We start from the raw sequence: 21107 nt of genomic DNA on the forward strand, positions 1-21107 counted from the left end.
AGAGGACTGAGAAGGGAATTAAGGGTCATGTATATTCCAAGAGAGGCTGAACAGAAGCTTCACAGGTGATCACAGTGCTTGCATTTCCTAATGTGTAACCCTTCACTCCATGGTTTTTATGTAGGGCTGCTTTAGGCTGCAATTGCAAGATGATTTCTGTGGCATGTATGAGCAGTGAAAATACCTGCTGGCTCATTAATGCAGGGCTTGGGCTGTCAGCTTTGCCTCCCTTGTTTATTCACTGTGCAATTCCATGTAGCATCTTAGGCCAAAAATGCAGCACTGTCAGCCTGTCAAGGATCTCTTCCCTTACAGCAGTGCTTCCACACCAGTGCTCTGACTTCCTGAAATATGTGAAATAGTAAAATACCAGAGCAGGCCACTTTGTCCCACCTGTTCTTGCAGGATCTGTTTTTCAGCACCCAACTCAGTAGCAACTGGAAAAGAGAAATCTTTAGTTCAAGCCTCAAGTTGTTCAGGCAGAATATGGAAGTTTGGCTGTAAGTGCTGGTTCATGGTGGCATTTTTATTTTGGAGACCTCTCCCATCAGGGAATTCCTGTGGAACAGTTCTGTCAGCTGGACCTGGAGCTGATGCAGAGATGTCGCATCTCCAGGCTAATGACACAGAAGTGGTACTTCTCATAAACGTACATACCATGGATCCTTGTTCTTCCTTGACAGACTCATCTAAGCTTCCAGCTAAGCTTTCCTGCATAAAGATGTAATCTTCCATCCAGGAGAGGAGTTGGACTATTTTTTGGCATTTAAATCTAAATGAGCAAAATTGTGCAGGCTCTGAAATACAAGACCTGAATGCTGAGGTTGTTCCTGCAGCGAGCTGTTATTTATCTAAATTACAGATACTTTTTCATCTCAGCTCTGAGCATTTGCTTCTAGATTTGTCTTCACATGTAGATTTGTGTTACATCAGCTGCATAACCTTCTGAAATAAAGGCTTACAGTAAAAGCAAAGCACACTTAAGTATTCTGAGCATTGTTCTTACCCTTGTTTGTTTTGCTCAGAGCTTGAAGGTTTCCTTTGCCTTCGAGTGTTTCTCTGAAGTTGGTCTGATTCCAGCCTTAACACTGGAATTGATTGTCAAGGGAGGATGTGCCTGGTGATCCTCAAACCTCAGCTGGATGAGTCCAAAGAACAAGGGGATGTAATGGAACTGTGCCACTGGGGGCTTGCACTCCCTGCTGTGCTGTTCTCCACACATTCCAATTGTTCTGGATTTTTTTTTTTTCCATATTGATCTTGGTTCTTTGTATGTTCCCATTTGCACTCAAAGGGGCAGAAGTAACTTCTGTTTGTTTTCTAATTGGATATTCAACCTTGTTTCTGTGACATAAATCTGGTAGGGAATTGGTGTCTCTGAAGGAAAGCTTTCTGGGAAGTCCATCCCCTGGATCTGATGGCAAGTGTTACTGCAGGCAGCTGGAGAGTTACGGGAAGGGGAGAAATTCCTGCCCTCTCTTGGTTTGGATTTTGACCAGAGATTGCACCTCATAAGATGTTTAAGGAGGAACTTGAGTACCTGAGCAAACGGAGATTGAGAATTGTTTGCTCATTTTCAGCAGCTCCATCCTGTGTGTGCAGCACGACCCAGGGTGTCAGCTCAGGTCAGGGGCTTTTGCCATTTGATTTCATCAGAGGAAAGGCAGTAGGGCAGGACCCAAACTCCAATGTTTATTGCTCCGTATTTATGTTGTAACTACTTTTTTAAACCAAAATTTGCCAGATGTACTTTTTCACTCCTAGCAAATGCACCTTGAATATTGTATTCTCATGGGTTTAATGCAGATTTCTCAGAGTTCATGTTTAGCAAGTACAGACTTAGTTTTGATACTCAGATGGTTATTAGAGGGTGCTTCAAATGGAATGATAGAGACCAAAAATAGATTGATTTAGTTGATCTTAATTTTATTGTGGAGTGCCACTTCTGTGTATTTAATTGAAGCTTGAGATCTGCAAGTCACAGGTAAGAACTGCAGTGTTACAAATGTGACTTGTGCTGTTTTCTCATCTTTAGGAAAGCTTGTGGATTAATGCACATGTGCTCTTGTATGTTTTTCTAACGTGCAATTTAAAGGGGACATGATAAACTTACTGTAAGGATGGTTATAAATGTTTATATTCCTTAAAGAAAGGTTAAGTCCTGCTGGTTGATAATGATTTAAATGCAAAAAATTGTAGTGGATAACTGCAGTCTTGCGTATATGACATACATATTTTTTTAGAATCTGGAATTAAATGAAAATTACCTTCCCTGATGCATCAATAACAGAGTGAGCTGTGAACTGCTCTGACTTCTGCAATGCCTGTGGGAGAGATGCAGATGTGTTGTGTTTGGTAATGTGATGGAGAGCCCAAACCTTTGTTTCTTTAAAATGATGATTTATCTCTTAATTGCAACCAAGTCTTTCTTAGTAAATTAGTTTGTTTTGAGGGAAGGAGTGAATGTTCTCTAAAGGATAAAACACTTAAATGAGTACTTACGTTCTTTGTACTATTATTCTTCCTTCTCAGAGTTTGTTGTATCTACCAAAAGGAATGAATTTCTTTAGGGAAAATAAGTGAGAGAGGTTTTAAATAAGTGTCTGTATATACTAATTTGTTGTGCTTTTGAAAAGGTCTTTTAGTGTAAAATAGGATACTGGAGGAATAGCTCTTTTAGTTAAAACTCATCTGCTATAGAGAACTTGGTGTGGTCTGATTTAAATGAGCAGGTAGGAAGGGAAATCTTCCTGTTCTGCAGAAAAACTCATTCCTGTTGGAATCCCTGCGTGGATGGCAGGATTGACCAAAGGAGATACAGGTACCCTATAGAATGAATTCCCTTTTCCAATATCTACTGGTACCCTTCTATGGAAGCTTGGACTTCAGTGGATTTTACCTTTAAATAAGAGAAGGGCGAGCCTGTGGCTGTTAACGGGAGCTCTGTCAAACCTTGTTTCACTGGCAGAGCTGCAGTCTTTTGCAGAACTCAATTTCAATTCCAGCTGAAACTGTGTTTTGATACCCATCCTTGCCTCAAGCAACCACAAACCCTTCTTTGGTGTCTCTGAAATGCCTGAATATATTTAACTTTGACTTTGTGCTGTTTAGTTTTTTAGAATAAGCATATTCTGTTAATCCAAGTAAATTCCTTCCTGGCACTGAAAGGCTGTGCGACTTCAGTGTAAGGGAACAAGCCAGTGTACTTTCAATATTATGGAAGTTGTCGTGGAGGAAGTATTTTGGGGACTTGTCCTGACTGAACTCAGCCTCCCTGGGCAGCCTGGAGATATGACTTTAGAAATTGTAGTCATTCTTGCCTTTGACATTGTTTAAGATTTGAACATTGCAGAGCATCTAACTTGATTTAGTTGATGGAGGACTATTGGGCTTAAAGATACATAAAAGTAGAAAAATGTGTGTTAGTCAGCTGGTTCTGAAGCAGCACTGTTGTGTCTCTGGAGGAATGCATAGTGCAGTGTGACAAAATTAACTGCTCTATTAAAGAGCTCAGTACTTCACACCAGATACTGCTAATGTGTGTAATTGATCTTCCAAACCAGCTACGGGAATTGAAGCCCATTAAAACATTTCTTGAGGCGATCACAAGAGCTGCAAGACTCCTCCGTGGGCTCCTGCCTCCCACATCAAAGGGCTGTGCTGCCTCAGTCCCTGGTGGCTGCCCTGCTGAGGCTCTTGGTGGGATGCAGTTTCACTAAAGCTGGATCCTCAGACAGCTCCATGTCCCTTTCCTGTGCCTTCATGCACAGGACCCTCTCTGAGATTCTTTTTCTTTGCCTGCTGTTTGTTTGAGTTGAGGTCCATCTCCAGCTCTTATTTAAGTGCAGCTTGTGAATGGAAACTAGTATTTTGCTGTTACATTTCCTGCTTCTGAAATAAACTGTGACTTTCCACAAGTGGAAAAAGATAGGAATAAACAACTGTCTTAATACTTGGAAGATACTGAGGCAGTTTAATTACAGGAGGGAAAGTATTTGCTTTTCCTCCTTTTTCTTTTCACTTTAGTGAACTGATGAGTTCTAAGCCAGGTTGGACACTGGGGCTTGGAGCACCCTGGGATAGTGAAAGGTGTCCCTGCCCACAGCAAGGGGTGGAACTGGATGAGCTTTACGGGTCTTTCCAACCCAAACCATTCCATGGTGCTGTGGATCAGCTGAGCAGGGAAAGGCCAGGAAGCAGCAGGTTTGCTGGAGGCATTGTGCTGTACATTATCCAAACCAGTTTGTCCCTTGTGGTCTAAATGCAGGAATTAACAGGAGAAGGTGTCCGAGTCCTGAGTGTGTCTTAATTCCTGTAGGGAGCCGGAGCTCTTCCCTGCTGTGCCTGGCTGAGGCAATGCCACTGGGAATCTTCTCCCTCTGTAGGTGACTTGACTGGAAACTGCTGAAAGTTTGGAGAAGCTGGAACTGGCAGTGGGCTGATGGAAATGCCTGGTTGTTTTCTCCCTGGAAGTTGTTGCTGCTCAAGTGCAGGGAGGGCAGGACTCTGTTCTGGTAAATCCTGGGTGTGCCTGGAACTTGCTGGGTAAATAGGACCCCACAGAAAGCTCTGTGCAGTCCCTTGAGCTGCTGGGGTTTCCTGACACAGCTCTTACTGGTCCCCTTATCATGGACAAGCACACTTGGCTTTATCTCATCCAAATTTGACTTCTGCAGTATTTGCACACACGGAGCTTCTGGTGAATGGTGAGTGCTCTTGGTGGCTTGGCAGCCTCGTGGGTGATGGCCAAACAAGTGTGTGGACTGCGCTCTAGGAAACAGCTTTTTGGGAGCTTAGAAAAGCTACTCTGATCCTTGATTAGTTCCTGAAATGTGTAATTTAGGGAGTCAGTTCATCAAAAGGGGTTGCTTGTAGCTAAATAAAGCTGTCTCTCAGCTTAGGTCAGCTCTTTCAATATGGCTATTTTATTCTGTTCAGGATTGTTTTGCATGGGCTAATAAGGGAATACCTGAACTCAAGGCTTTTCTTGGTTTGAATTAATTACTATTTTATACTGTAAAAAATGCTGGGATCAAACACACTTGTCCCCTGCCACGGTGATTGAAGAGACTTTGAAGGGAAGGGCTCTTCATCCTCAGGTTCACAGATTCTGGCAGAAATACATGAATTACTCCTAAAAGCCCCTTCAATTCCCTTCAGTACAGAATGCAGTCGTGTGCTTGACAGCTCTGAAGTGGATCAGGGCTTTGGGAGGGTGCTTGGTGTCTGAACTGTAAACTCTGCCATTCAAACTGAAACTACTTGAATAGGCAAAGAAGTGAGCAGGCTAAGAGATGAACAGGCTAATTGATTAGTTCTGTAAATAAATGTCATTTCTGCAGGAGCTGAAGTGATTCTTAAGCTGCCTCCAATTCTAGAAATCTGAAGTGTCTTGCAGTTTTTCAGGCTGTGCTGCTCTGGAAGCAAACAATGTCTACAGCACTGTGGAGTGGTGGTTCCAAGATCTGCTCTCTGGATTAGTTTTATCTTGTGCTGAGGAGTTGGAATGTGCCATCATGGGTCTGAAATGCCAGAGTTGTGTAAAATAAGGAAGGAGGGGTGTTTTGTTTGGGAGGAGTATGGGAGCAGTACCCTTTCTGCTGGCTCACCATGCTTCAGGGAATAGCAGCATAGTCTGTTTTAAAGGAAAACCACCTTAATACCACATCAAAAAAGGCATTTTTGGAGTGTGCCACAATTTTACCAAGTGCTGGGTTAGTCTGCAGTGTTCGCTTTGCAGTCGTGTAAGGTGATCCGGTGCGAGTCCTGGAACGCAGCTTGCGATGCTTCCGTTCCTCGAGGGAGGCACTGAGGGTGGCTGTGTGGATCACCATGGCCTCCTTGACAGGACAGGTCTTCTCAATGTGATGGAAGAATTAATGGATTAAAGCTTTACCCATAATTACGTTGTGCAAGGTGTGCAAGCAGAGAAAGGGATGTCTCATTCTAGGTCTTAGTAACAGCAAACAGACCTTAGAGTCCTGCTTGTCCCCCACTCTTGCTGCTGTGCAACACAGTGATGCTGGAGAGGGGGTTTTGTCATAATATTGAGGGACAGGACATGGGGAATGGCTTCCCCCTGCCAAAGGGCAGGGACAGATGGGAAATTGGGAAGGAATTGTTCCCTGGGACTGTGGGGAGGCCCTGGCACAGGGTGCCCAGAGCAGCTGTGGGAGCCCCTGGATCCCTGGCAGTGCCCAAGGCCAGGCTGGACAGGGCTTGGAGCAGCCTGGGACAGTGGAAGGTGTCCCTGCCATGGCAGGGGTGGCACTGGATGGGCTTTCAGGTCCCTTCCAACCCAAACCATTCCATGATTGCTGGGCCTTTGTGGGGACCAAGGGCCACATTAGGAGCACCTTGTAATAGCTTAGGCATTTATTTCTTAGAGCATGAATAGATTATTAGTAAGAGGTATTTGCTATTTCAAAAAATTGTCTCACAACAAAAGTATCCAGTGGTGTTTTGTTAAAGAGATTTTCAAAGTTTTATTCCAGAAAAAGTTGTGATGAAAATGAGGTCGACTGAGGAGCTGAGAGCTATGACTGTGTGTGTTGTCCTGAGCAAGTTCAGGCTGGGAGAAAAGTCTTATGGGAGTGTATATTGAAACTCCAGAGGACCTTTCAAATCACATTTGCTTCTTGATTCTTCCTATTTTCAAACCCTTCTTTCTCTTTTTTATTCCTTGTTGGTGTCTGTAGTGTTGCTGTTGGGAAATCCCAGCAGGTGAGGAGCTGTCCTGGGCAGTGTGGGATGCTCCTCTGGGAGGGGCTGCTGCCCCTTCCCACTGCTGAGGCTCTTACAGGAAGGTCTGAGCTGCAGCAAGATGTGCCTGGAGGAGGGAAGGGGGATGAAGAAGTGTTTTGGGAGGATGAGTAAAACCTTGGAGACTTTGATTAACAGCCACTTCTCCTTGTTTGCTGCCTTCCTTCTAAAAAGGCAGACAGAGGGGAGGGAATGTGACTCATGGCAAATGGGCTGTGAGGACCTTAATGGAAAAATGGGAACTGTGAGGAGCAAATGATTCCCTTCTTTCACCATTATGCCTTTTCAAATGGAAACTTCTGCTGCCTGGTCTAGCCGTGCTGTTTGTTTCATAACTCCAGTCTGATATTTCCCTGCATTTCATGGTTCTTTGGTTACCTGTTGGCATAAATCCCCTTCCCAGCACACCTGGTCACCTTTCCAGCCTAGAACCTCCACAAATCCACTGAGTCTGTGCCCTGTCAGCTTCCATAGTAAAATTCAGATTCATTTCCCTTCCTTCCAGGTTTCTCCACAGTTCAGACTGATCTCTGTAGCTATTGGTCCCTGGTAGCTGTTCCTCCTCTGTCATGCAATAAAATGGAGGAATATGGAGTAATTGAAATAAAAGGAAAATTATAGACATGGTACAGAAGATCTGTGATGGGTAAATTGTATCCTGGCTTATGTGTGAATAATTGCAGCCTTTAGATCCCAGGGTTTTTATCCAAATTAAAAAGGAATTAAAAGAGAACCTGGAATTTTGTAAGAAAAAGTGACATTTTGTTGTGGATTTTGGTTTCAAGCTTGCTGTGGTCTTTTGACCTGGGTTGTTTTGAGATCAGTGAAGGAAAATACTGATATAGAGTCTTTTATTTGGGAGCACTTTCCTAAAAAGCCTCTTTTTTGGGAATAATTAATACTGTTATCCCAGATAAATACTGATTTTTATTCTAGACATCAATTATGGGAAAAAAGGATCTTTCTTAATGCAAAATCAAATTTTTCTGTAGTATCTGTTGCTATCAGACCCCCAGAAGTGCTTCTCTTGCCTTCCTCTGTCATTCCAAGTTCTGCTTTCCTTTCAAGTTGTTTTTTTTGCTTTAACTTTGAACTGTTGCTTCTGCATTTAATTTCTGAAGAGTGCAAGAAGTGATCTTTAACAAATCTGCAAAGATAATCAGCTTAATCAAACTGCTTTAAAAGCAGATTAATGCCACTTCCGAGTGGGAAGATGAAGGAAGCCCAAATGCCGACCTGCCATTAGTGGATGAGTCAGTGCAGTGACAGGTGTTGACAAAACTTTTTTGATGCTTTGGACTCTTCTAATTAATTTTATTCTTCACTCATAAAAGCAGAGAGAACAGAAAGTGGAATGAGATCTTTTCAAAATGCTCTGATGCAGGACAGTTCCATCGGTGCTGTGGGAACGTGGGGTGTTCCGTGTGGCTGTTCTGCCCTCCCTGTCAGGTATTTGAGTGTGGCTGTGTGCACACCTTCATTTCCAGCTGGAACGATGTCATTTCCTTCAGGGAACTGGATGATGGACAAGATGGAGAGAACTGGGGTTTTTCAGCCTGGAGAAAAGGAGGCTCAGGGGGGACCTTGTGGCTCTGCACAGCTCCTGACAGGAGGGGACAGCCGGGGGGGTCGGGCTGTGCTCCAGGGAACAGGGACAGGAGGAGAGGGAACGGCCTCAGGCTGGGCCAGGGGAGGCTCAGGGTGGATATTAGGGAAGATTTCCTCATGGAAATGGTTGTCCAGCTCTGGCATAGCTGCCCAGGGCAGTGCTGGTGTCCCCGTCCCTGGAGAGATTTAACAGCACTGTGAATGTGGCCCTTGGGGACTTGGGGCAGTGGTGAACACAGTGGTGCCAATCAGTGGCCTCAGACGTCTTTTTCAACCTTAAGAGTTCTGTGACACGTGGCACTACAAACCAGAAAATGCCTCCCTGAGGATCAGCATTCCTTCTTCTCCATGTGCACGTTTTCAAACTTTCTGTTAAGGAGCAGCCTTGCCCCATGCAGCCTGGGGAGCTGCTGCATTCCCAGTGCTCTCATGGCTCTGTGGTTTCCAGCTCGGCCACCAGCTGACCACATCCCCCAGCTGGTGGGCAGCTGATAGCAGCACTGCGTTCCTGCTCCGGAGCACGCTAAGAGTTGTGTAAAAATAGCGGGGAAAGGAAGCTCAAATCCACCAGGAAGAACAGAAAAAGGAGAGAGGAGGAGAAGAACAACCTCTGAGCTAAAGTGAGCAGGCAGCAGCCAAACCCAGAGGTGATGAAAGAAATGAGGTGTGTGGTAATCCCGTGCAAGAGAAGGTTCCCCTCATGGCAGAGCTGGGGTGAGTGGGAACAGCAATTTTGGGAAGTTCAAAATGTAAACAGGAATGCAGAACTTCTCATCAGAAACCACACTTGCATCATGTTAGGTTGGGACATGGTGTGGCACAACCGGTGTGGAAATGCCATATTTTGGCAAAGGGAGGGGAAAATACATCTTCAAAATAGTCAGTTAGAAGGAAAAAAGCTTCATTTGGTTGTGTTTGTTTACATCTTTATGAGGATAACTGGCACCTAGAGAAAATCTGGATTTGTTTTTCTCCGCCATTATTTTTCCCTTGTGCCATTCCCATGCTTATCAAATCATGGCTCTCCTGCTTTGGCTGATAGAGCCTTTCAGCAAAGAAACTGTAGAGACAACTTTCCAGTCACCTAATTAAACAAACATGTTGATTGAAACTTCTCCAGAGTGCTTTTCCTAGCAATTTGCCAATGTTTTATTAAAATAAATGTCAAGAAAAACACTGTCACAGGCTCAAATAATTTAGATTTTGGAGGTTCTGTAGTCCGTCACTGCTCAGAGTAGGACTGGCTTTGATGCTGGATTGGGTAGCTCTTGGAATCCCAGGGGTTGGGGTATGGCCAGGGATGAAAGTTTTACAGTTTGGAAACAATTATTTGCAATTTCCCCCTCCAGCTGTACTATTACTTGTGTTTCACTGTGTGATTGATACACAATCTACTTCTCCATAACGTCCTCCAAGAAAAAAAACTGGAGGTGAGACCTTTGTGCTGAGTGTTCACCCAATGCCCAGGTTCCCAAAATAGGCACCAGAGCAGGATCTTAGAGGATGACTTGAAGGAGAAGTGAAGTGTTCTTGTTCCTATCCCCTTCAGTCCTGGAGCAGAGTCACTTGTGACATGTTTGAATTGGGCAGTGACAGGATGTCCTTGGGCACCTGTGCTGGAATCAGGGGAGGGGACTGTGCCCTGCCCAGGTGAGTGCCCACCTGCAGAGCTGCCCCAGCCCTACAGGGCTTGGAGCAGCTGGGACAGTGGGAGGTGTCCCTGCCATGGCTGGGCTGGAGTGGAAGGACTTTAAGGCCTCCTCCAACCCAAACCATTCTCTGCTAAACCAAACCAGCTCTGAGAGTGTGACAGCCCAATAAAGGTGCTGCAAAGCCCATCCTTAAAGACACACTTGAGTCAGGATTTAATGAAGGGATGCAGTCCCTTTTCCATCTCCTCGCCTTGTCGTTGCTGATGGTGCTGGATCCCTTCTGTGCTTCACACGGCTGAGGCGTTGCAGAGGAAGTGGTGGGAGCACCTGGAGGGGGTGGCTGCATCCCTGTCCTGTGGGGCAGCTCCCTGGGATGTGCAGGGATGTGTTAATTAAACAGCTCCTCCTGACCTGGGAGTGCTCCCATCACGAGCTGCTGTTCTGGAGAGGGCCAGCAGCCCTCATAGCCAAGTTTCTTCTTACAGGCAGCTTTTTCCCCTTATTTTGGCAGAAGTTGTTGACTTAGGAAGTGATAACAGTGGAGGTTCTTATCAGAGCCCAGCAGCCTTGCAGCAGGAATGCTGATGAGCGTGTCGGGGGGGTTTGCTGAGCTCTGGCAGCAAGAAAGCGGAATTGTTAATGCTTATATTGGAACATTTTTGTCCTGTTTTTAAACTTCTTGACAAAACTCTTGAGATTTGGTGGCTTCTTCCAAGCCTCATTAAAATCAATAAAAAGCTTGTTGCAGATTTTGTGAAGTTTTTTTTTTTTTCCCTCGTTTGGACTGAAACCACACAAAATCAGTCCAGCTCCTGCACCCGAAATGTGTATCTTGCCTTTTGAAAAGCACATACGTGGCCAGAACACTGTCTCTGAGGAGTCGTTCTAGAGTTGTATAGTCTGCCTTCAGAGCTTTTTTGTGTGTGTTTAATAAACTTGCTCCATATTCCCCTCAAAGGTGACTTTGTATCAACAGGCAGCTGTGCAGGAATGCTGATGAGCGTGTCGGGGGGGTTTGCTGAGCTCTGGCAGCAAGAAAGCGGAATTGTTAATGCTTATATTGGAACATTTTTGTCCTGTTTTTAAACTTCTTGACAAAACTCTTGAGATTTGGTGGCTTCTTCCAAGCCTCATTAAAATCAATAAAAAGCTTGTTGCAGATTTTGTGAAGTTTTTTTTCTCCCTCGTTTGGACTGAAACCACACAAAATCAGTCCAGCTCCTGCGCCCGAAATGTGTATCTTGCCTTTTGAAAAGCACATACGTGGCCAGAACACTGTCTCTGAGGAGTCGTTCTAGAGTTGTATAGTCTGCCTTCAGAGCTTTTTTGTGTGTGTTTAATAAACTTGCTCCATATTCCCCTCAAAGGTGACTTTGTATCAACAGGCAGCTGTGAAGTTGAACTTGTTGCATGCTCAAGCTGGTACCTCGCAGTCAAACTGTGCCCATTCCCATCTGGTGCTGGGATTCATTATCAACCCATAAAATTATTGGGATTGGTGTTTGACTTGTTGGCTGAGAGAGGTTTTTTTAAAATAAAAACAAAGTTGACCTCTGTTGCAGGTAATGAAATGTTGCTTTTAGAAACTGTTTTATGAAATGGTAAATCAAAGTTTAGCTGAGGTTTTGGACAGCTGGCATCGACACAGGGGCTTTCTGTAAGAGCACATCCTCATCTCTCTGTTTGTATAAATACTGAGATTCCATGAGATTCCCTAAAGTGTCCATCATGTGAGATGGTAGAATTCCTTCTGGTGCATATCAGTTTGTATTAGAATCTTAGAATCATGAACACTCTGCATGGGAAGGGACCCACAAGGATCATTGATCCAGACCCCCAACAACCCCACCCTGTCCATCCCTGGCAGCGCTGTCCAAAGGCTCCTGGAGCTCTGGCAGCCTCGGGGCTGTGCCCATTCCCTGGGGAGCCTGGGCAGTGCCAGCACCCTCTGGGGGAAGAACCTTTCCCTGAGCTCAGCCTGAGCTGCCCTGGCCCTGCAGCCATTCCCTGGCTCCTGTCCCTGTCCCAGAGCAGAGATTGGAGCTGCAGCCCTGAGGAGTCTCCCCTCAGTGTCCTCTGCTCCAGCTGAACATTCCAAGTGCCCTGAGCCCCTTCCCCATCCTCGTGCCCCTCCTTGGTCCATCTCCAGCAGCTTTAGATCCATGTGACATTGTGGTGCACTCGAAGAGAGGCCACCCCAGAGCAGAGCTGGACAATCCCCTGCCTCACCCAGCTGGTGATGCTGGGCCTGGGGCACAACTCCTTGAAATGTGTAATTCTTGATGCACAACTTCTTAAACTCTTTCTTTCTACTCCTAAAATTAAGTCCTAAAATTACATCTCCTTTTTCTGTGTGTTACTTATTTTCCTTGTCATAAGCCATAAACTAAAGGGCACAATGAACGCACAATACAAAAGTATTTTATTTCATTTACCAGAATGTGAAAATTATCAGTAGTTGTGGCACATCAAAGTACAGGCAAACTATTTCCAGCAGCAGGATTATATGGTGGAGAAGCTGGACTTTCCAGGCATATCCAGCTGCAGTGTGCTGCTGGGAGAGTATCCAAGTTCCTGTGAAGAGCAAACCTTTGGATACAAGGGACTGGTGTCCCGTCTCTTTGGCTGCTTGTGTGCTTTAGGAGCAATGGGGTTAGTCTGGAACTTTCAGTTTTAGTGTTTGGGTATTTTAGCATTAAACTTTATGTCCTTCTGATGCCACAGGAGATATATGTTGGTCCTGTTGGAGTGACTGTAGGCATGAAGCAGATCAGATACTTTCTCCATCTAATTTTTGACAAATGTTTATTTCTGGCACGCTACCTCATTTTTAATCCAATAAGTGTTTTGTACAGCATTTGAGAATCCAAAGGAAAGGGTTTGGCAGGAGTGGCCTCGTGAGCATTGCTGATCCCTGGGATTTTTGTACCACTGGACCAAAGCACATGGGCAGCAACCACTGTTTGAGGGTCTTCAGTGACTTTCTTGGGACCAGAAATGCCAATTGCAGTGTAAAATTAAACCCACTTTGAAGATCAGTATAAGATCAATATAAATCCAGTTGGATCTTCTATAAAACTCTCTCCTGTAGCTCATATTGTGAAGTAATTTAGGCTTTGTTTACTCATTATGAAAATTCTGAATTGCTTTGTGGCCACAATTTCAGACCTGCTTCTTGCCAGAAGAGAGGCCTTATCCACACATATCCATCAGAATTCAGGCCTGGAATTCCCTCTCTGGGCATGTTAAGCTCTTGTTACAACTCCAAGGCACTCAGACTTTCTCTTTTTCCCCTTGAATTAATCCAAACTCCCCCTACAGTGGAGTGTCCTGTCTAGGATGCAGGTTCAAAAGTGGTTTTTTCAAGGGAAGTTCATGTTTTAAAGTGTTGTCTTTGTGTTTGCAGCTGCCAGTGTGAAGTGTCAGAAGAGAACAGTTGGAACTTTCTGGGACAAGAGAGGACTGCTTATTCTCTCATTCTTTGGTAAGATTAGCTCCTTGTTTGTGGATTCTGTGCTCATCATTGATTATTCTCTTAATTAAATCAAATGTTTCCCAAGATGTTAGATAAAAATTAGTATTTCACTGAGTTGGAGTTTGCAGCCTTTAATTATTGAAAAAGAAGGTTCCTGACTCTTAGTTGTGTCCAAGCTTCCAAGATGATTCTTTGTCCTGCTCCTATTCCTGAACAATGTGCAAATGTCCATGTTGTCAGCTGCTCTCCCAGTAAATCCTGGTGAGAGTCACTCAGTCCCTGCAGCCTGCACTGTCAGGAAAGAGGAGAAACCTCCCTGTCAGGGACTGAGACCAGGGAAACTGAGTGTTTATCCTTATCTCAGAAATTTCCTCCACCTGCCTAAGGAGGAGAAAAGTTTTCAGCTTGCAGCAGAAGCATCTTTTGCTCAAGGTACAGCACATTCCTGAATGTTCAATTCTCAAATTTTCTAATGTTCCTTTGCCAAAAAATTTGAATTCCAAGCTCAGAGGGCAGCTGTGCCGCTGTATGTAAACAGCTCAGGGGTCAGCTCAGTCTGATTTTGATATTAAAATACATGGAATTCAGTCTGGATGGAGAAGGTAAGGGAGCAAAATTAAATGCTTGGATTCTTCCTTTTTCCTTTTTTCCCTCTGGTTTTTTCTTTTCTATGCTGAAAGTCCAACTGCATCTAAATATACGTGAATCTGAACAATCCTTTATTTAGCTAATCTTTTTTGTTTAGATTCACTGGCAAACAGATGGTTATTGCTACTCTTAATTATGTACATAATTTAAACCAGAAGGTGCATCTGAAACAAAAGGTAATTAAGATGTTCCCATAGAAGCTGAGCAGAGTCTGAGGTTACAACCTTTGCTCATCATTTATCCTTTCAAGCAGAACATAAGGATGGAGAATTAACAAGACCATTCTCTTTTTTGACATAATTTAACACACATGGAGTTGCAGGTAAAAGGGCAGACAGTAAATTGATAACATCACCTTTTTTTTGGCCTCAGTCCTGACCAAACTCATTATTTGTACCAGTAAAACCAAGTTTTATTTCCCTGCTCTGTGTATAAGCTGGCTGCTATTTTTATGTGATCCTATTGATAAGGAGAAGCCTGAATTTAAGGCTGCTTTCCTGGCCAGGTTTTTAACTGAGCTGTGTTTGTACCTCCATTTCATTTCTGGAAAATGGTTTTTACTGTCAGGGCAGAACTGCAGATGAAGAAAATGAGAATTCTCCTTCCATTCTGCAGTCCTAAAAGTGGTGTGGATCAGCCTGAGGTCGGGATTGTGCAGCCCCTTGCTGCTGGAGTGGCTTTGTCCCCAGCTGTCCCTCGGAGCAGCACGGTGGGGAGGGTTCAGGAGTGCTTGGTGGAGTTGATGATATGAGGAATATTCTTACTTCCAAGGCTTCTAAAGCAAGAATTGCCCTTATGAGGTGGCAGCAGTCACTGGGAACCTCCTTCTGTTCCCGTGGGAAGAGTTTGGTAAACTGGGAATGGGTTAGAAAGCTTTGGGATAAAAGAAGTGTGGATTCACATGTGGTTTGGGCTGTCCTGAGCAGTGTGTGCTGCATCCCTGCTCCCAGAGCTGTTCCCTTTTCCTTTTGCTCAGCCCAGTGGCCTTGAGCTGCTGGAGGGAGCAGGCTCAGCTCGTGCATGTGATGGGAAAGGAATGATTTCTCTCCAGGTATTCACTGTCCAGCAGCTCAGAGAGCCTCACTGTAACAATTCAGCCTTTTTGCTATTTTTGTCAGCAATTTTCAGCATTCCTTTGGTGGCAGGGAAGTTGCTGAAGCGTTTCACTGATGCCCAGCAGCAGCCAGAGCAAAGTGTTTGCTTTAGAACCAGTCCTATAACTTCTTGTACCATTTATCTTGGCAGCATCACCCTTTGCATCTGATAGTCCTGATCCAAACTGAAACAGGCAGATTTTTTTTTCCACACAGCTTTCCTGAAATTCACCTTAAAAAGGAAGATTCTCACATGGAAAAAAACACACTGTCAACAGTAGAAACTGTTCTGCACTGATTGCAGGAGTTATACTGAAACTTGGTATTTTGGGTAGTCTCTGCTGGAGGTTTATGCTGGATTTTAGGAGCACAGCTGTAAGATATTTAAAAAGACTCAATTTTCTATGCTAATACTGGTTTTATTAATATGTAGGTGGTTATATAATAAACTTATAAATTACATATATCTAATCAAACTGAAGTATGAAATAATTTTTTCCAGCATAGTGCCTACTAAATTAAAGCTTTTCCTCAGAGATACTAAGCATGCTTCAAATTTATAATAAAGCAATTTTTTTAATTCAGTTGGTGTTTCTTTGATAATTGTGTATGAAGTTGCTGAAGGAGTTCCTTGAAATAACAAGGTATTTTTTATATCATACTATCCTGGAATGGTTTGGGTGGGAAGGGACCTTAAAATTCATCCCATGCCCCCTGTGCCATGGGCAGGGACATTTTCCACTGTCCCAGGCTGCTCCAAGCCCCATCCAACCTGCCAGGGATCCAGGGGCAGCCACAGCTGCTCTGGGCACCCTGTGCCAGGGCCTGCCCACCCTGCCAGGGAACAATTCCTTCCCAGTATCCCACCCATCCCTGCCCTCTGGCAGTGGGAAACCATTCCTCCTTGTCCTGTTGCTTGAAGCCCTCATCCTGAGGCCCTCTCCAGCTCTCCCAGGATTTTAAATCTACTTTTTGCATTAATTTTTGGTGAATCCATGGCAGTTGGAGCTCGATTCTGCTCATCATTTCCCCCTTTTATGTGAATATATTGACAGACACACCTATGTGAGGATACTTGATGAGCAGCTGCTGCTCCTTTGCCCTCTGTCAGTATTCCATACCAAGCACAGGATGTGTCCGGGGCTCCCTGCAGTGCTGGGAGCTGATGGTGTGAAGTGGTTTTCTCTGTCAGCCTCAGTACTGATAATTTGAAATACATTTATAAGTTAAAAGAGATATGAGCTTTGGATGTGAGCTGAGAACTGACTGCACTCATGTGTTCTATTTTCATTTGTAAGTTTTGTGTGCTGCAGTCTGCAAACCCCAGAAATACCTGAGTGAATCTTGCTTGAGTAGAACAGGGAAGAACTTACCTGCATTAAAAAAGCTGAGTGTAAAATCAATCTCAAACCCAAATTGTAACTCCTGTATTACTTCAGTCATTAAGTTCTTAACTGGGTGATTTGTGTAAACCTCAGGACTGTGTTAATATTCCCAGAAAATTTGCAGATGATCAAAGCTTGGGGGTTGTTGGGTAGTGGAGAGAGCAAGTCCCCAGTGTAATGATCTGGAACTCTTGGAAATGTCAGTGCAGGAAAATGCATATTTTGGTGCATCCATGGATATCCAAAATCAGCCAGAAGTATAAAATGAGGATTTTTATCCCAATAAGAACTCCAGTTCATGTGCCATAGTTGAAAGAAGCTTGTTCCAGGAGGACCCAAACCCTGTGTTCCACACCAGATCAGCCCCAAGGATCCCTTTGGATTTGTGTCCCACGGATTTCTGATTCACCATCTGCAGGCAGCTTGGGAGAAAATTCCAGGGTATCCAGAAAACTGAACATGTTTTAATTTAAATTATATAAACACTGGTCTAATTGCTGCCTTCAAACAGGTGTTCTCCCAGCAGCACATCCAAAGGTAATTTTTCAGGATGAACAGAAGGAACCAGACACATTTTGAAACAATTTTGGCTCTCAGGAGGGAGAGCTTCCCTAGATTTCATCTTTTCATAATTACTGTTTGCTCTCAGTTTTCTAACAGCTACATTCACAGTCTTTAAAAGTTAATTTGTATTTATTTGCTAAAAGAAAATGAATCTTATTTCATCATTATGCTTTCCTGATTTTCTAGATTTTAGTAAGTGAAGAGCTCAAAGTATTACAAGTAAAGACGAGGATTCCTCCTCCTGCCCAGGGCCTGTCATGGTAAGCAAAGGGGCTTTGTATGATCTGTGACAGAGCAGAAGAGTTTAAAATGGGAAAGACATTAGGCAGCTAATGTTTACATGTGGGATTGTTGAGTTTTAGGCATAGTGCTAATGCTTTTTCCTAATGTTGCTATAAATCTCGCAGCTTTTAATGACTTTATTAATCAGGCTGTAGGAAGGAAACTGGTTGCTAATACCAAATTTGTTTTCTGAGGGCCCATGTTGGAGAGTTTAGAAACTAAATGTAGTGAGTTACTGCTCCTGGAATTCTCTGAACACTTCCTCCTGTGGGAGCTTTTCCTTGACTGTGGGTGGTTGGGGAAGGTGGCAGTAGGTGCCAGTGCTGCCCGTGACTGTCACACTTTGTTCCTCAGGATGAAGAGACTCAGCACAGCCTTGAATGCATCCAGGCCAATCAGATTTTTCCCAGGAAGCAGCTGATCCGAGAGGATGAGAACCTTCAGGTAATCACCACACTGCTCCTGTTCAAATCCCGTTGCCTCCAGTTGGTTGTGGATTCTCTGGCCTCTCCTCTAGAATTTTAATTCACAGGTAGCACAGAAAATCATTTTCTCTGGTGGTGGGACAGAGAACTTTGGCATTTTATTACAAGAAATTCCTTCAAGTGTCTGAAAAATAGCACTGCTCCCTGTTTACTGATTCCAAGGGTAGGGTTTTATTCCATAGTTTAGAGCTCTGTTTTGAAAAAGCACCACTAAGCTGATTAAACACTGCCTTGGCCCCTGGTTGTTACAAAGCCAGAAGTCTTCTGTTGCACAAAAAGATACTCTTACATTTCTTTGTTTTCCAAAGCTCGTTTTGAAATCAGTTTAGTTCAAATGATTTACCGTAGAATAATGGAATAGTTTGGGTTAAAAAGGACTTTAAAGCCCATCCAGTGCCCCCCCAGCCATGGCAGGGACACCTCCCACTGTCCCAGGCTGCTCCAAGCCCCAGTGTCCAGCCTGGCCTTGGGCACTGCCAGGGATGCAGGGGCAGCCACAGCTGCTCTGGGCACCCTGTGCCAGGGCCTGCCCACCCTCCCAGGAACAATTCCTAATTCCCAATATCCCATCCATCCCTGCCCTCTGTCAGTGGGAGCCATTCCCTGTGTCCTGTCCCTCCATCCCTTGTCCCCAGTCCCTCTCCAGCTCTCCCTGGTGCCTTCTGTTCTCCAGGTGAGCCCCCCCAGCCTGACTGTCCATATAGACACTCTTGCATCAACTGAAGAGTTTCATTGTAATACAAAGTATTTTTATTTGATTCAAGCTACTTTGGTGTAAAAACAGATCACTTTCAAGGTGGGCATTTTCACTTTCCACTCAGCTCAGTTAAACTGGGCTTAAGTCACATTTTAATTAACCAGTGGCAGTTTCCATGTGTGGTGTAATGAACTGCAGGTTTCTGACTTTATAAAGCAGAAGATACTCGTGCATTTTCATATTTACTGTGAGAAATAGGGAGCAAAAAGTTTGGTTTGTCCAAGCTCAGCTTTGTAGCATTTAGGGATCCAGCCTAGGCTGGTTACCTGAGCTTGCTGGGTGAATAGTGGGGAAATAGCAGGGAACATTATTCATCCTGGATGTTTTGCCTACTTTAGGATGAATTTAATAACATTATGGAAATGCCACTCTCCATTAAGTAAGGAGTGAGAGCATAAATCAAAGGCGTTGTCAGCCTGCTTGCCAAAATGTGAGGATATTTTTCATAAAAATTCATTGCTTTCCCTGACCAGGCACTTACCACTCAGGAAAAGTAACATAAAATAAGGGATCATTTAAGAAAAAGGCTGCAATTAACCTCAGAGCCAACCTTACCTGATATTCCTTCTTAGCAGCAATAACAGGGCTGAATTCTGGGCAGGCTTTGTTTGATTTCTTGTGCTGCAGGAGGGGCAGGTTTTTGGGAAATGGTGTCTGGAATGAGATTTTTGCTGCCTTTCTGCAGGTGCCGTTCATTGAGCTCCACGGGGAGAGCACAGAGTACGTGGGCCGAGCAGAGGATGCCATCATTGCCCTTTCCAACTACAGGCTCCACATCAAATTCAAGGAATCTGTTGTGAATGTGAGTGTTCTGATCTCAATGGAAATAGCAGAATTTGGGATAAGGGTACAGTGATCCCCCCCTTTTAAGAATGAAAAAACTTTTTCAGATGTTCAAATCGATTTTTCAGTGACAATAAATACGTATTTGGGCACCAAAGGGTGGCTCAGCAGCTCTGAAAATCAGATGTCATATGGAAATGTCACATCCCTCAACCTTCACACCTGGCTGTATCAGCCACCTGTTGTCCCCAAGCTCAGTGGGGACAAATAGTCTTCCAAGGGGCTTTTGGAGCACGTAAACCTGATTTGTGCCTTGCTTGGAGCTTCAGAAGGTGGGAGTGGGTCCAGCTGCTGAAGTTCTGTGCCAGATATTGAGTGGTTTGAGTGCAGTTTTTGATGTAACAGGTCAGGAGTAGGACCTCACCTTCAATGCATTTCTTGAGGGAGTTTTATTCCAAATGTCTATTCCTTGAAATGGTTCCGTGTCCACCTCCTCTGGTGCCAGGCACAGTTAAATGGGTGTTGGACAGTCCTGGGCAGTGCTTGGTGCTCACACAGACCAGTCTCACCAGCTGGGGACACTTCCAGTGTGGAAATCAAGAGTGTCCTGAGGAATGCCAGGCAATAATGGAGTTGCTTTATTAGAGCATGAACTGCACTTCCTGTCCTTAGGACAGTTAGGGATATTGCTTTATAGGGATTTTCAATATTTTTGAGCATAGCAAGAATTGATGTTTTTTTCAAATCACGTTCCTTGATTGTGTTCAGGGAAGAGTCCACAGAAGCTTGTGAATATTCCCATGTTCATTTTTCTTCCCTGACTTTCACATGCAGTGTTCTGTCCTCTCATTCTGTGTGATATCTCATTATCATCAGCATCATTAACCAGGAATAATCAGAGTATGAGGTAGAGCAGAATATAAATAATTCTTTGTAACCATATATGACTGTCACTAATAACTTCCTAAGAACTCCACTGAAATCCAGGGCAGGGAGGGCTTGGGATGTCTTTAAGGATAAAACATTCTTCAGTTATTAAGAACCACATTTAAATAATTAATTTTGGTAGTAGTAATCCTTTTGGTTATTGTTGACCAAAATTCTTGTTCAGATGGTGATTTTCTCACTCAAATCTTCACTGAGTAGTTTTTGATTGAGTTCATCTTGATTCTTTCCTGCTGTTTTTATGTCACCACAGCTGTTCAGCAAATACCTGCAAGAGATTCTTCATTCCTGGGCTGTGGCTTTTCCCTCTTGTTTGGTTACAATTCCCTGGCTGTGAAAATGGTCTTGTGACACCTCAGTGAGCAGCACAGATCACCTGGGCTGGGAAAGAAATCCATTCAAACTTGTTAATGTTCCCATTGCAACAGTGCAGAAAGGGGCTGTGTGTGGAGATCTTTCCCATGGGTAATTTCCTAGATCTCACTGCTAATAGGAACACGGTGTTTCAAATGCAAAAACAAAAGGTTCCACAGACCATGCATAAATTGGGGGATTAGGACATTCAGGGGTGTTGACTTACATTTATCCACGGGATAAAAGTGCAGACTCAACAGGGATCTCTTGGTGCATGAGGGAGGTTTGGTTCCCAGGCCCAAATCTATTGATT

The 21107-nt window shown here is 44.1% G+C and overlaps 1 protein-coding gene across 10 annotated transcripts in view; it reads left to right on the forward strand.

Moving 5' to 3' along the window:
* MTMR3 (myotubularin related protein 3) overlaps nucleotides 1–21107 on the forward strand; it is a 75986-nt gene that overhangs the window by 19292 nt on the left and 35587 nt on the right. For 8 of the 10 annotated variants that reach the window (XM_041420508.1, XM_041420504.1, XM_041420509.1 and 5 more), the window contains 4 exons: nucleotides 13429–13506; nucleotides 17375–17448; nucleotides 17825–17914; nucleotides 19398–19514. In XM_041420508.1, coding sequence (XP_041276442.1) covers nucleotides 17446–17448; nucleotides 17825–17914; nucleotides 19398–19514 — 210 coding nt within the window. In that variant the 5' untranslated portion in view covers nucleotides 13429–13506; nucleotides 17375–17445. Of the gene's footprint in view, nucleotides 1–4588; nucleotides 4707–8144; nucleotides 8212–13428; nucleotides 13507–17374; nucleotides 17449–17824; nucleotides 17915–19397; nucleotides 19515–21107 lie in introns of those variants that run through there. The other 2 variants (XM_041420506.1, XM_041420507.1) reach the window with 2 other exon arrangements.

The sequence above is a fragment of the Onychostruthus taczanowskii genome, unplaced genomic scaffold (genome assembly GCF_017590055.1).
Source record: "Onychostruthus taczanowskii isolate IOZ18803 unplaced genomic scaffold, ASM1759005v1 scaffold64, whole genome shotgun sequence".
NCBI classification, from domain to species: domain Eukaryota; kingdom Metazoa; phylum Chordata; class Aves; order Passeriformes; family Passeridae; genus Onychostruthus; species Onychostruthus taczanowskii.